Here is a 14,364-nt window from a genome sequence, read left to right as displayed (position 1 = left end):
TCCAGCAGTTAATTGATGCACTACAACTACCCAAAAAGGTAGCTGTCATAAAGGTAAGAGCACATACCAGACGCACCGACCAGGTAAGCAGAGGTAACGCGATGGCAGATGCAGCGGCAAAAACAGCAGCCTGTAAGCCGCAACAAGGGCCAACAGTACGTCAGTTAAGTGCCCCTAAAAACCCCTTTGTGTCGGAGGACATCTTATCCCAAATGCAGGCTCAGGCTCAAAAGGAGGAGGTTGATAAGTGGTTAAAGGAAGGTGCATGCCTGAATGAAGCAAATGGGGTATGGGGGAAAGGGACACGACGATGCCTTCCAAGGGCACTGTACCCAGCAGCTGCCCAGATGCTACATGGGCCGACACACCAATCTAAAACTGCTGTGATGAGTGTGATGCAGAAACATTGGGTGGCACCAGGATTCTCCACCTGTATAGAAAACCTGGTACAAGGGTGCATGATATGTGCTACACATAATCAGGGTAGAGTAGTTAAAACACCACCCAAACACACTCCCCGGCCCCTCTATCCATTCCAGAGACTGCAAATTGATTATATTCAGCTGCCAAAGTCAGGATCATGGGAATATGTGTTGGTCTGTATTGATTTGTTCTCAGGATGGCCAGAGGCTTTCCCGATTGCCAAAGCCACGGCTGCGGCAACCGCAAAGAAACTGCTTGCGGAGGTGGTCTGCAGGTATGGGGTACCAGAGGTAATTGAGAGTGACAGAGGTACACACTTCACAGGTGAAATAATGAATGAAGTCATGTCAGCTCTAGGAATTCAACAAGCATTCCACACTCCATATCACCCGCAAAGCAGTGGTAAAGTGGAAACACTGAATGGGACATTGAAATTAAAAATTCAGAAAGCCATGGCTGAGACAGGAAAACCATGGCCGGACTGTTTACCGCTTGCTCTGTTTTCAGTAAGATATACGCCTAATAGAAAGACTGGACTCTCTCCATATGAGATATTGTTTGGCAACGTACCCAGCTTAGGGTGTTTCTATCCGCAAGCATTAGAAATGAATAACCATGTGCTAAGTTCCTACGTGAGGGCTTTACACAAAAAGATTAAGCAAGTACATGATAATGTCTTCAGTTCTCTTCCAGATCCAGATCAAGACTCTAGCAGCCATACGCTGCAACCTGGAGACTGGGTGGTTATAAAAAGACACGTGAGGAAAAGCCTAGATCCACGGTTTGACGGACCCTTTCAAGTTCTGCTGACCACAAGCACAGCCGTTAAGCTAGAGGGAAAAGAGACCTGGATCCACGCGTCCCATTGCAAAAAGATACTAGGAGAACCAGCGGACAAACAATGAAGACATTGTTTATACTTACCTGCATACTTACAACCACAGGTGCATGGACTAGGTTGAGCACCACACATGGAGACGACAATAGATTCATTAAACACCATCTTGCTCTAATCGATGGACTAAAGGAGCAAAACCAGACCATTGCTAATTGTTGGATATGTACACATGCCCCTGTGACATCCACTAGCATACCCTTTCTCGCTGTTCCAGTCTCATGGGAAGAGATAAACTTTTGGGTGAACTGTTCAGATAATAATGCCCGCATGCTGCCATTATATAGACAATTCTAGTGTATTGACGCTGAAACATAAGTTAGAGGACGTTGTAAAACTAAGGAAGCTTTATGATGAGGCCAACCTCAAGAATCAGGATTCCTGGTGGGCAAACACCTTTTCCTTTCTAAATCCTGCTAATTGGTTTAAAGGTATCGGTGGGTGGTTGGCTGGTATAGTGCAAGCTATTTTACAGGTTTTGCTAATGTGTCTTGCGGTTTATTTGGTTTTTAAGCTTTTTCTAATGTGTATTCAGCGGTGTACTAAAAGAAAATATAGAGAAACATATTGATAAATGAAGGAACAAAAGGATGGAATGTTATAGCAGAAGATGAGGCCCCTCAAATTCAAAGACCCCATCTATGCTATATAAGTCTGAAAGTTACTTTAGGTCAAAATAACACCAGCAGTGAATGTTCCTTCTTGAATCAATAATGCGTCCTTGCTAGTCATCAGAATGTATCTGATTAAATGTGTCTAATCAAATGTGTCCGATTGAATGTTTCAACACAAGCACGAGAATAGAAATCAGTCTTTGTGTGCTAAAATTGTATAATCAAACCATATATGGTAAATCCGTTTCCTGCCTTCAGGGTGGATATAAAACCCATGCTTTGTAATAAAGTTTAGAGTTTGTTTGACACACATCCTGTCCTGTATCTCATCTCTCCGAGCTCGTAATCCAAAGGATAGAAGACTCAGAATGCAGTGACCACAGTACGTTCCCTAAATGGGATATAGTAAGCAGTGGGGTACCGCAGGGAATGGGCTAGGACCAATTCTATTTAACCTCTTTATTAATGACCTAGTTGATGGGATTGAGAGTAAAGTGTCAGTCTTTACTGATGACATCAAACTATGTAGGATATTAAAATCTGACTTCGACCTTACAATATTACAAAATGATCTGAATAAGATGACTGAATGGGCAAACACTTGGCACATGAGATTTAATGTAGATAAATGTAGAGTAATGCACCTAGGACAGAGTAATCCTATTGCTGCATATACATTAAATGGAAGTATACTCAGGACTACAGAACATAAGGACTTGGGTATTCGGTAGTGTTGAGCATTCCGATACTGTAATATCGGGTATCGGCCGATATTCGCGGTATCGGAGTTCCGATACTGAGTTCCGATATTTTTACAATATCGGATACCGGAATCGGAAGTTCCTATAATGCTTGCGCTCTGCAGTGTCTCTGAAGGATGACAAGCTGGATGGCAGCGCTCAGCTGCGATCCAGCCTGTCATCAGAATGCCATCCCAGCGTGGGAGAATTTTCCTGATTGTTTAAAAGCCGGCGGCTTTTTACCGCCCGCTGGCTTTTTACCGCCCGCCGGCTTTTAAACAATCACTCAGCCCCATACTCGCTTCCCCGCAGCCTCCCACCCTGATCCTCCGCTCCCCTCGCCACCTCCCATCCCGATCGTAAGTTAGGACAGGGCGGGGAGCACAGCACCAAGGAGCGGGGAGCGAAGGACCCGGGCGGGGAAGTCGGCAATGAAAAGACTTCACAGCCGGCTTTCCCGTTCTGTGCTGTGCTTTCCCGCCGGTTATTTTAAATGAACAGCTGAGGTATCAGGTGATGCTGATCAGTTGTTCATTTGAAGTCGCCGCGGTGCCCTCAGAGGGTTCATGTGAGTTCATGCTTGACTGCATTGCATGAACTCACATGAACTTTCCCACGGCCGCACAGGTCAGCCACACCTCGCAGACCATCAGCCCGCCATGATTGGTGTGTGCGGGTGTCTGTGCGATGTCTGCGGGTGTGTGCGTGTAGGCCGATGTGACACTACTACTCCCATCGGCCTATGTCTGTCCCCGTCCACTCGTGCCAGCAGGATCAGCTCGATGGGACAGTAGTTCCCATCAGCCTGATCCTGCTATTTAAATTGCCCTACTGTGTCCCCAATAAATTTTAAATACATTTCATTGGTGGCCAGTGGATACCTAAAATAAATTAGTTCATACATTACCTGTCCCCGCCGATCGCCACCTAAAATAAAGTAAAAAATAAAAAACTACACCTATACTCACCTAGACACCTAATTCCCCGAAGCCATCGATCTCCTGTAATAAAATATAAAATAATAAACCACAACCTTATCCTTACCCCTCCGTAGTAGTCCACGAGTGTCCCACGAAGATCTCCGGTTTAGAGCAGCCACATAGAATGTGACCGCTCTGAACCGCTGCCGCCGCTAGAATGCCGGGGCCGTAAAGCAGCCCCGTCATTGCATAAGCGGGTTCGCCGGAGTTCAGGCAGCGCTGCTCCGGTCAGCTCCTTTACGGCCCTGCTGTACCTTGAGAAATTCCCATGGTACAGCAGTGCCGTAAAGGAGGTCTCCGGAGCTGCGCTGACTGAATGCACTCCGGTAAATTATTTCAGGAAATTCATGAAATAATTAAAAAAAAATTGATGTGGGGCTTCGCCCTATATTTGTGTCCAGCCAGGTACAGCAGGCAGGAACGGGCTGCCCCCAACCACCAGCTGCCTATTTGTACCTGGCCGGACACAACAATGTAGGGAAGCCCTTTTTTTCTTAATTATTTCATGAATTTCATGAAATAATTAAAAAAAAAAATACGTGGGGCTTCGCCCTATTTTTGTGTCCAGCCAGGTACAACTAGGCAGCTGGGGACTGGAATCTGCAGCGCAGGGAGGCCCAAGCTTTCTGGGCCCCACCCGCTGCAAATTGCAGTCCGCAGCCACCCTGGAAAATGGCGCGTTCATAGAAGCGCCATCTTCTGGCGCTGTACCCAACTCATCGAGGGCCCTGGTGCGGTGGCTCACTGGGTAATAAAGGGGTTAGGGCCAGCTTGGTATTATCAGCTGGCCCTAAGCCCGAAATTCAAGGGGTCACGCCAATATTAGACATGACCGCCATGAATTTCTAGTAAAGTATTGAAAAAAAACACAACACCCAGAATAAAGTTCTTTAATTGAAATAAACACACAATTCTTTATTGTTCTGAAGCCAGACACTGAGGAGTGCAAGCATGCCTGCGCTTCTCCTCAGTGTCTGCGGGATGACAGGCTGGATGGCAGCGTTCTGCTGCGGTCCAGCCTGTCATCTCGATGTAGCAGAGCTGGAGCTGTCCTGGGAACCATGGAAAGGTAAGGATGAGGTTGCTTTATTATTTTTCTTTTATTGCAGGAGATCATTGGCTTCAGCTGGAATGGGTGTAATGGTAAGTATGGTTTAATTTAGAACAATAAAGAATTGTGTCTTTATTTCAATTAAAGGACTTTATTCTGGGTGTTTGTGTTTTTTTTTTTAACTTTGACTATGGGGTTAGTAATGGGGGTGTCTTATAGACGCCTCTCCATTACTAACCTGGGCTTGATGTCAGCTGGCATTATAAGCTGACATCAACCCCAACCCTATTACCCCACTGCCACCGCTACAGGGCAGTGGGAAGAGCGAGGCTAAGTGCCAGAATTGGCACATCCTATGGATGCGCCATTTCTGGGGCGGCTGACGGCTGGTGTTTCTAGCCTGGGAGGGGGCAAATATTCATGGCACCCTTCCTGGGCTATTAATATCAGCCCTCGGCTGTCTGCCTAGCCTTTGCTAGCTATTAAAATAGGGGGGACCCCACGTCATTTTTTTGGGGGGGTCCCCCATTTTAATAGCTAGTAAAGGCTAGGTATTCAGCTGGGGGCTGATATCAGTAGCCTGGGACGCTCCGTGGGTATTACCCTCTTCCCAGGCTTCAAACATCTGCCCCAGCTGTCTTCTTAACCTCCGCTAGAGACTAAAATTATGGGGAACCCCACGCCAATTTTTTTTTTAATAAATCCTTTATTTTAACACTAAATGACAAGTAAAGTAACCAACACTATCACTGTACTTATTATATATGTGACTGACATGTTTCTATCTATCTAATTTATGTGTGATGCTCTATTATTTCTGTTGTAAATTGTCGGGTACAGATGCTGAATTGCCGGCCGGCTTTTTTAAAGAGACGGTGCATGAAAACACTAATATTTTTTTAAATAAATCCTTTACACTAAATGACAAGTACAGTAAGCAACACTATCACTGTACTTCATATATATGTGACTGACATGTTTCTATCTATCTAATCTATGTGTGAAGCTCTATTCTTTCTGTTCTAAATTGTCGGGTACCGGTGTATGCCGCTGCTGAATTGCCGGCTTTTCATGTTTCACTGTGAGCATTGTTCCCATCGATTTGGGCAACCACCTCCCCCAATACATTCTACATTATTGTTAGTTGTTTTCCTTCATGTAGAATTAACCTACAAGGAAAGAAAGGATTTATTTTCATTCCGATATTTGTGTCCCATTTACTTGCATTGGTTTCCGGTATCGGAATCGGCGATATCCGATACTTTTTGGGTATCGGCCCGATCCAATCCGATCCCATATTTCCTGATATCGGAAGGTATCGCTCAACACTAGTATTCGGGTTACAAGTAAGCTGAGCAGCAGTACTCAATGTCAAGCAGCAGCCACAAAAGCAAACAAGATTTTAGCATGTATAAAAAGAGAGATAAAATCCTGCAATCCCAACGTATTGTTACCCCTTTATAAATCACTGGTGAAGCCACATCTAGAATATGGGATCCAGTTTTGGTCTCCAGATTTTAAGAAAGATATTCAGAAGTTAGAGTCAGTTCAAAGGCGGGCAACTAGATTATTACAAGGGATGGAAGGCCTCTCATATGAGGAGAGGTTGGAAAAGTTAGGTTGTTTAACTTAGAAAAAAGACGCCTCAGAAGAGATCTCATTTACATGTATAAATATATGTGTGGTCAGTACAAAGGACTGTCACGACTTATTCCTTCCAAAGACCATACTACGGACCAGGGGGCACTCACTACATTTGGAAGAAAGACGATTCCAACAGCTAAATAGGAAAGAGTTCTTTACAGTTAGAGCAGTCAGACTGTGTACTGCCTTGCCACAAGAGGTAGTAATGACGCACACTATAACAGCTTTTAAAAAAGGGCTGGATGATGTCCTTGATAACATTGTGGGTTATAGTTAAATTAGTGACAAAATGTACAATTGGTGGAGAAAGGTTGAACTTGATGGATCAAGGTCTTTTTTCAACTTATGTACACAGTCCGTTCCTGTCCCAAGTGGCCGTCCTGCCCTGTCTAAATGTTATTGACCTTTGATGTCAGCTGCTATTGTCGGATACCGCACTGGAGTGGCACCTGGCAGCTACCTGAGGCACTAGCGTGACCACTAGAGGTTCCAGGGAACACGAAGGTAGCTGTTTAGTTACGCCCCTGCAGGGCAAGTCCAGTCTGTGGCACAGCGGGTCCACCAACCACGTGCGCCACCTTTGAGCGTAACAAATCCCATCATCTTTTGTTAATTCATAAAGTATAGATACAGAACATTTTTGTTTTACATCCAGTAATTTAAAAACAAAAACACAACAAAAGGACACCAAAAATTAAAAATAACATAGCAATAAAAAAGGCAGCCATATTTACCAACACAGGTCACAAAACTAATGAAAACTAATGTACTTACAGGATGCAGCAACAATCCATTGATAAAAGCAAAGGCAACACAGGTGTAAAATACTGATGAAACATCCACTCATAACCTACCATCCATGGAGGGGGTGGTTGCCTACTATTCTAAGGGCACAAAGATAAGGCTTATATAATATGCTACTCACACAGATATGTGTAATACACAATGTCCGGCTTACAGCCTATTAGTGACGCCCATACTATTGGATCAGGCAGATTGCCCAGCACTATATAAGTGCAAGAAAAAACAAAGTTCACATCTGCTCACCAGTGCAGGCAATGATCCACAATGGGTGCAGTGCACTGACAAATCCTAGCTCCGGTTTCAGGTAAGTAGACATGAAGAGAAAGAAACAAAAAGTCCAGCTACCGAAAAAAAAAATATTTTTAGAAAAACAAGTGAAAAAATATTATTAAAAACATAATTTATTTGAATGCTCTAACAACAAGAAAAAACATAGCATTAGGCCTTCATGTCTACTATATAAGTGCACCAGACAAGGACAGGCATCCCAGTTTACAAGAGCAATATTGAGGGGTATGGCTACATCCTGCATAGAAATAAAAAAATGTGCAGTAAAATATATATAATATGCATGAGGTTTTGCTCTATTATTTTGGCCAAAATATGCAAGGTCACAACCCACGCCAAGCGTCCTTATTGTTTTGTGATTCTCTACACTAAAATCAAAAGCAAAAACACAGAAAAAGGACACAAAGAATTAAAAAAAACAGCAATATTTACCAACACAGGTTACAAAACAAATGCACTATAGCTTGCAGCATGGACGGACCAATGATAAAGGTGGAGGAAGCACAGGTGCAAAATACTGATGAAACAACCACTCACACACTGACCAACTTATGGAGGTGGCGGTCGTCTAATGTTAGAATTGGACACGGCTAAGGCTTGTGTAGGGCGCCAGTCACACAGATGTAGTGCACAATGTCTGGCTTACAGCCTATTAGTGACGCCCATACTGCGTCCAGTCACTTACTGGAGACATCTCATCTGATTAGAGTCATTTTCTTTTGTTGCTTTTCATCTTGTCAGACCTTCCTTGCAGCACTGATCACTGCGGCGCTGAAAATAAGGACCACATAGATATATTTGCCTACTAAATAAAAAGTCTTCTAGTTGCAATATGTCCGGAAAAATACCTGACAACATGCACTTAAAGTTACAGCGGACTTTATCAGAAGATCGGACAACCCCATTAATTGGGAGGGGAGGGGAGGTGGAGTGCTGGTTTATTTTTTTATTTATTTATTTTACTCACTTATATAGCGCCATTAATTCCGCAGCGCTTTACAGACATTATCGGCACTGTCCCCATTCGGGGCTCACCATCTAGATTCCCTATCAGTATGTCTTTGGAGTGTGGGAGGAAACCAGAGAACCCTTAGAAAACCCACGCAAACACGGGGAGAACATACAAACTCCTTGCAGATGTGGTTTAGCAATTTATATTTTATTTGAATGGGGCGTACCTAATTGTATATTGGTAGGATTCATATTTGTACTCAGTGAAACAGTGTGGGGGAATTTTTATTCAGGAGGCAAATGTATATATACTATTTACAGGTGCTTCTCACAAAATTAGAATATCATCAAAAAGTTAATTTGTTTCAGCTCTTCAATACAAAAAGTGAAACTCATATTATATAGAGTCATTACAAACAGAGTGATCTATTTCAAGTGTTTATTTCTGTTACTGTTGATGATTATGGCTTACAGCCAATGAAAACACAAAAGTAATTTCTGGCGATGCAGCCTAAAATCTTAATTAACCAGATGATTAGATTTGTTAATCCAAGAGAAATACATTATTGTGTTGTATTAGAGATTGCTGGCTGTTTTAGTAATGTTCTGCTTGCTGGTCAGTTTATGTACACTAATTTAACTTGTAAAGTGTCCAGCATTCCACTAATCTCATTAGCATCTCAGGAGCCTCTAACCATTGTTCAAAAAATCGTCTAGGCCCATTGGGTAAGTGTTGAAAGAAGATCCAGCAGATCCTTCACCACAGGAAGTCTCACATGTAGACCCAGGTGATGAGGTCACCTGAGAAAGATACCTCCACTGATGCACACTGAGCTTTGGATATATGAGTTTCACTTTTTGTATTGAAGAACTGAAATAAATTAACTTTTTGATGATATTCTAATATTGTGAGAAGCACCTGTAAGTGACCTTGCTATTTTCAGGGTCACAGTGATCAGTGTGGCAAGACGAGTTGTTGCTGGAAGATGTCAACATGAAGGTCCGACCAGATGAAGAAGAAACAAAAGAAAATGACACGCAATTTATGCATGTGGAGTATCTGAAGAATCTTATGATGTTTGGTTCTGGTGAGACTACAATGACTATAGGAGTTATTTAAGAAAAGATGAAAAGGGATTTTGAAATTCCCTCATAGAACAAGAGTGCCCTTGACAAACTCCTCCAGAAGTGAAAAAGTCCTGCAAAAAAAGGAACCTGTACAGAGCTTGGAAGGTAACTATTGGTCAGTATGAACAGAGAACGCACACTGGGAGGTTGGCAGATGATGCCCAGCCCTCAGCTTTGGGCAGAGGACAGGGGGGTGGGGGGTATGTAGCAAAACCAGGTAGGACTGGGTTAAATACTAGCACTGCAGGTCTTAATTAGATCCATCTGGCTAGCTTTGACTAAGAACCAGGAAATGGGTTCACCTTGTGTTAGTCTGCTGGATGTTGAGCAGTAAAGAGTGTTGAAGCTGGTGAGTAACCTGCCAAAATGTGAGCTTTAGCTTGGAGAGAGACAAGCTAGAGCAGGTGTCCTCAAACTACGGCCCGCAGGCCACATGCGGCCCGCGGAGGATTTTTATCCGGCCTGTGGGCGGAGGAGAGCGGTGTCAGCGCCCGCTCCCTCCCGCTTGCTCAGGGCCCCGGCAGCCGGATACTTACCTCTCCCCGTGCCTCTGCAGATCTGCTGTCTTCCTGCTGTGCGCTCCCTGTGACGTCTCAGGTCAGAGGGTGCGGTGACGTCTTTCCACCGCGCCCTCCCCTGAGCCGTCACAGGCAGCGCAGAGCGGGAAGACGCCAGCGACGCTGGAGTCTGGACCTGAGCAGCGGCAGCAGGTGAGAAGTGAGGTAAGTATTTTTTTTTTTTAATGTATGGAGGCATGGGGCATAATATTAGGGGTGACATCCTGCATGGGGCATAATATGGGGGAGTGACATGCTGCATGGGGCATTATAAAGAGAGGGGGGTGATATCCTGCATGGTGCATTATAACGACAGGGGAGTGATATCCTGCATGGGGCATTATATGGGGGGGTGACATCCTGAATGGGGCATTATAACGACAGGGGAGTGATATCCTGCATGGGGCATTTATATGGGGGGGGGGGGTGACATCCTGAATGGGGCATTATATGGGGGGGGTGACATCCTGCATGGGGCATTATAAAGACAGGGGAGTGATATCTTGCATGGGGCATTATATGGTGTGAGAAAGGGACATCCTGCATGGGGCATTATATGGGGGGTGACATCCTGCATGGGGCATTATAAGGGGGGAACAGCCTGCATGGGGCATTATAAGGGGGGAACAGCCTGCATAGGGCATTATAAGTGGGAAACAGCCTGCCTATTGAGGACATTTACCAGCCCATTGAGGACCTATGCTGCCTATTGGGGACATTTACCTCCCCATTGAGGACCTATGCTGCCTATTGGGGACATTTACCTGCCTATTGGGGACATTTACCTGCCTATTGGGGACATTTACCTGCCTATTGAGGACCTATGCTGCCTATTGGGGACATTTACCTGCCTATTGGGGACCTATGCTGCCTATTGAGGACCTATGCTGCCTATTGGGGACATTTACCTGCCTATTGAGGACCTATGCTGCCTATTGGGGACCTATACCTGCCTATTGAGGACCTATGCTGCCTATTGGGGACCTATGCTGCCTATTGAGGACCTATGCTGCCTATTGGGGACATTTACCTGCCTATTGGGGACCTATGCTGCCTATTGGGGACATTTACCTGCCTATTGGGGACCTATGCTGCCTATTGGGGACATTTACCTGCCTATTGGGGACATTTACCTGCCTATTGGGGACCTATGCTGCCTATTGGGGACATTTACCTGCCTATTGGGGACCTATGCTGCCTATTGGGGACATTTACCTGCCTATTGGGGACATTTACCTGCCTATTGAAATACCGGTTGATTTAACTTTACTTGTTCTTCATTTTAAATATTGTATTTGTTCCTGTATTGTTTTTATTACTTCAAAATAAGATATGTGCAGTGTGCATAGGAATTTGTTCATAGTTTTTTTAAAAAAATTATATTCCGGCCCTCCTATGGTCTGAGGGACCGTGAACTGGCCCCCTGTTTAAAAAGTTTGAGGACCCCTGAGTTAGAGTCTCTCTCTGAATAGAGATTGCAGGGGTCAGCTAGGAGAGCTGAGCAGTCTGTGTTGGAGCTGCAGAGAAACCTGTGGAAGCTGTAGCCTATTTAGCGTGTACTGTGCATGGAGTTGAACACTTCGGTTTGGGGCTGGAAACTACTGGAGCTCAGGCTGAAGGTGATACCGAGACTGGCAGGACCATACCTCTTCTGTGTATAAACTTTTCTCGAGGCAAAAGGACTGTAATCTGTTTGAGTAAGCCCACACTGACACATATTTGCCTGCTGTTTATTTGCTGTTCTACCTTTGTGCCCAGAAGAGGCCATTTCTTCTTGAATCCCTTGGAATTTTATGAAAGCAATAAAACTGCATGTTTGGACCAAACCGCATTGCCTATGTGAACGCTATCTAATGCCTACCTGAGAGTGTGAATCCCTACAAGACACAAACTTTGCTATAGTTGGACCCTAATGGAGACATTACAATTACAGTACTATAAATACTATACATACACAGCAAAACAGATATACATAAACACACTATGTACCGTATATATATCACACACACATACAGCGGATGAAATAAGTATTGAACATGTTATCAATTTTCTAAGTAAATACATTTCTAAAGGTGCTATTGACCTGAAATTCTCACCAGATGTCGGTAACAACCAATCCAATCAGGCAAATATATCAAACTATAGATGTACATAAATTAAGTTGTGTATAAAAATGAGAAATGACACAGGGAAAAAATATTAAACACTTAATGAAATTTAATAAATACTTCACACAAAAGCCTGGTGATGACAGCTTCAAGACGCCTCCTGTAAAGAGAAACTAGTCGAATGCATTGCTCAGGTGTGATTTGGCCCATTTTTCCACACAAACACTCTTCAAATCCTGAAGGTCCCGTGACTAGTGTTGAGCCACCCCCGTAGTGTTCGAGTTCGGTTCGGTTCGTCGAACACCCGTGTGTTCGCCGAACTGTTCGTCGAACTGTTCGTCGAACACCTTCGAACACCGTTAAAACCAATGGCAGGCAAACAAAAACACATAGAAACACATAGAAAACACCTTCAAAGGTGTCCAAAAGCTGACAAACTGCTCAGAAGACACAACTAACACATGGAAAAGTGACAAGTACATATAGTCATGCGAAAATAAAAGAGGTGGAGGAGTAAAAGGAGGGGGAGACACAGATATAGGCATGTCATGGCCTTCTAAAATCCAAAAAGTGAGAAGCCGACACGGCCAGTCCGCTCCTGCCCGTGCCACCTCCGTGTCGCCGGGTTTGTGCCAGAGCCGCGGTGAACCCTGACGGCCAGCCCCCCTCTCCCAATACTGGTGCCTGTCCGCTGGTGGGTCGAGCGAGCCCCCCTGTGGTGGAGGCAGCTCTAAGCTTTTTAATTTAAATTGTCTCTCTAATTTGAATGAATACACTTTAAATCCATTTACAAGGATCTATTGGAGGGCAAGTCTCATGCCAGCAGCCGCGGTAATTCCAGCTCCAGTAGCGTCCACTAAAGCTGCTGCAGTTAAAAAGCTTTTATAAGGATCGAGCTCGGCTGTCCACCGCAAGGCATCCTACTGCCAGTCCCAGCCCCTATGCCTTGGGGTGCCTCCTGATGCTCTTCACTAAGTATCCCATGGTCCCGAAGCATTTCCTTTGAAAAAATTAAGTGTCTAAACTACAGGTGGTGCAGCTTGCTTAACAGCCGGGATAATCCGCTCACTAGCAGACACTGCTACTAGGCACAAAGTATTTCCTGGGCTAGATGCAGTTAAAAATTTGTAATTAGATACTCTCGTTGTATGCTGAGAAAGCATTCCATAGAGTCTCCTGGCACGCCATATATGATTCTCTTAAAAAGCTTGGGGTAGGGGTCTAGGGGACCCTTTTATAGCCAAAATCACGGCCCTGTATCGCAATACGTCACCTAGGCTGAAGATAAATGGAACTGTAGCACCCTGAGGGCTCGGTTGCTACAGACGTATTGCACCTCACCCAGAGGTGTGATATCTCACTCTCAGGTAAGGATGGAGTGTGGATCAGGACCCGACACCTGCATGCATTACACCACATTGCCGTGGGGCAGGGCGACCAATATGCCCCTGAGATGGGCACGACAGTCCCTGTCCCTGGCTGGAGTGGGGGGAGGGAACACTGAGGAAGGGGAACCCTGTAGTGCAGGAGCAGGGAGGAAGCAGTTCCTGGGTGCATTGAGAAGGGAGTATAAAAGGTGGGCACCATCTTAGTTCAGTGCAGAGAAGTCTGAGCAGAAGTGGCAGGGAGCAGGGGCTCTGCATGAGCTCTGCTCCGGAGGCGGGCCTAGTAACAGAGGCCGAGGCCTGGAAGAGGGAGAAGGAAGGAAGAGGAGCGGAGAAGGCTCCAGGAACGAGGAATGAAGGGATCTCACAGGGGTGCGGACGGGCGAGTCGCCACCGCACGCCCGAATCCACCTGCGTGGAGGGGTCAGGCCAAAGGGGGAGACCGGTCCCCGAACTAGTGGAGGCAGGAAACGACCCTCAGCTAGAAACCGGAGGCTCTGACATTTTATGTGGCGCAGCCCCTCGCTACACCCGCTAGGAAGGCACCACATAGGGTCAGGGAAACTGGCGCCAAGTTTACCAAGAGGAGGCCCGAGGCAGCCGGACAGAAGTGTTGGTAAGAAAGGCCAGACAAAGGACACACAAAGGGGGTCCTGTGAAGTGCTCCAAAGTTATCTGGGAGTTGTCTGAGCCCCTCACCTGGTGAGCACAGTACGACGTGGGCAGCCGTTACCTGCAGACGTGGTCTGGATAATAAGAACTGTGAGTAAAGGCCCTGAACTGCATCACTGACTCC

At 45.3% G+C, this 14,364-nt stretch overlaps 1 protein-coding gene across 2 annotated transcripts in view; it reads right to left on the bottom strand.

Moving 5' to 3' along the window:
* The window catches only part of AMPD2 (adenosine monophosphate deaminase 2), a 234,443-nt gene extending 227,202 nt beyond the window's left edge, over window positions 1–7,241 (bottom strand). Inside the window, exon 1 of one of the 2 annotated variants that reach the window (XM_073666816.1) lies at window positions 7,122–7,241. In XM_073666816.1, coding sequence (XP_073522917.1) covers window positions 7,122–7,194 — 73 coding nt within the window. In that variant the 5' untranslated portion in view covers window positions 7,195–7,241. The remainder of the gene's footprint in view (window positions 1–7,121) is intronic. The other variant, XM_073666819.1, reaches the window with a different exon arrangement.
* Between the last annotated feature and the right edge of the window lie 7,123 nt (window positions 7,242–14,364).

The sequence above is a fragment of the Phyllobates terribilis genome, unplaced genomic scaffold (assembly GCF_046119375.1).
Source record: "Phyllobates terribilis strain yellow unplaced genomic scaffold, ASM4611937v1 Scaffold_2__4_contigs__length_985480577, whole genome shotgun sequence".
NCBI classification, from domain to species: Eukaryota; Metazoa; Chordata; class Amphibia; order Anura; family Dendrobatidae; genus Phyllobates; species Phyllobates terribilis.
The sequence above is the reverse complement of the archived record's forward strand: the minus strand, read 5'-3'. Positions and strand labels throughout refer to the sequence as shown.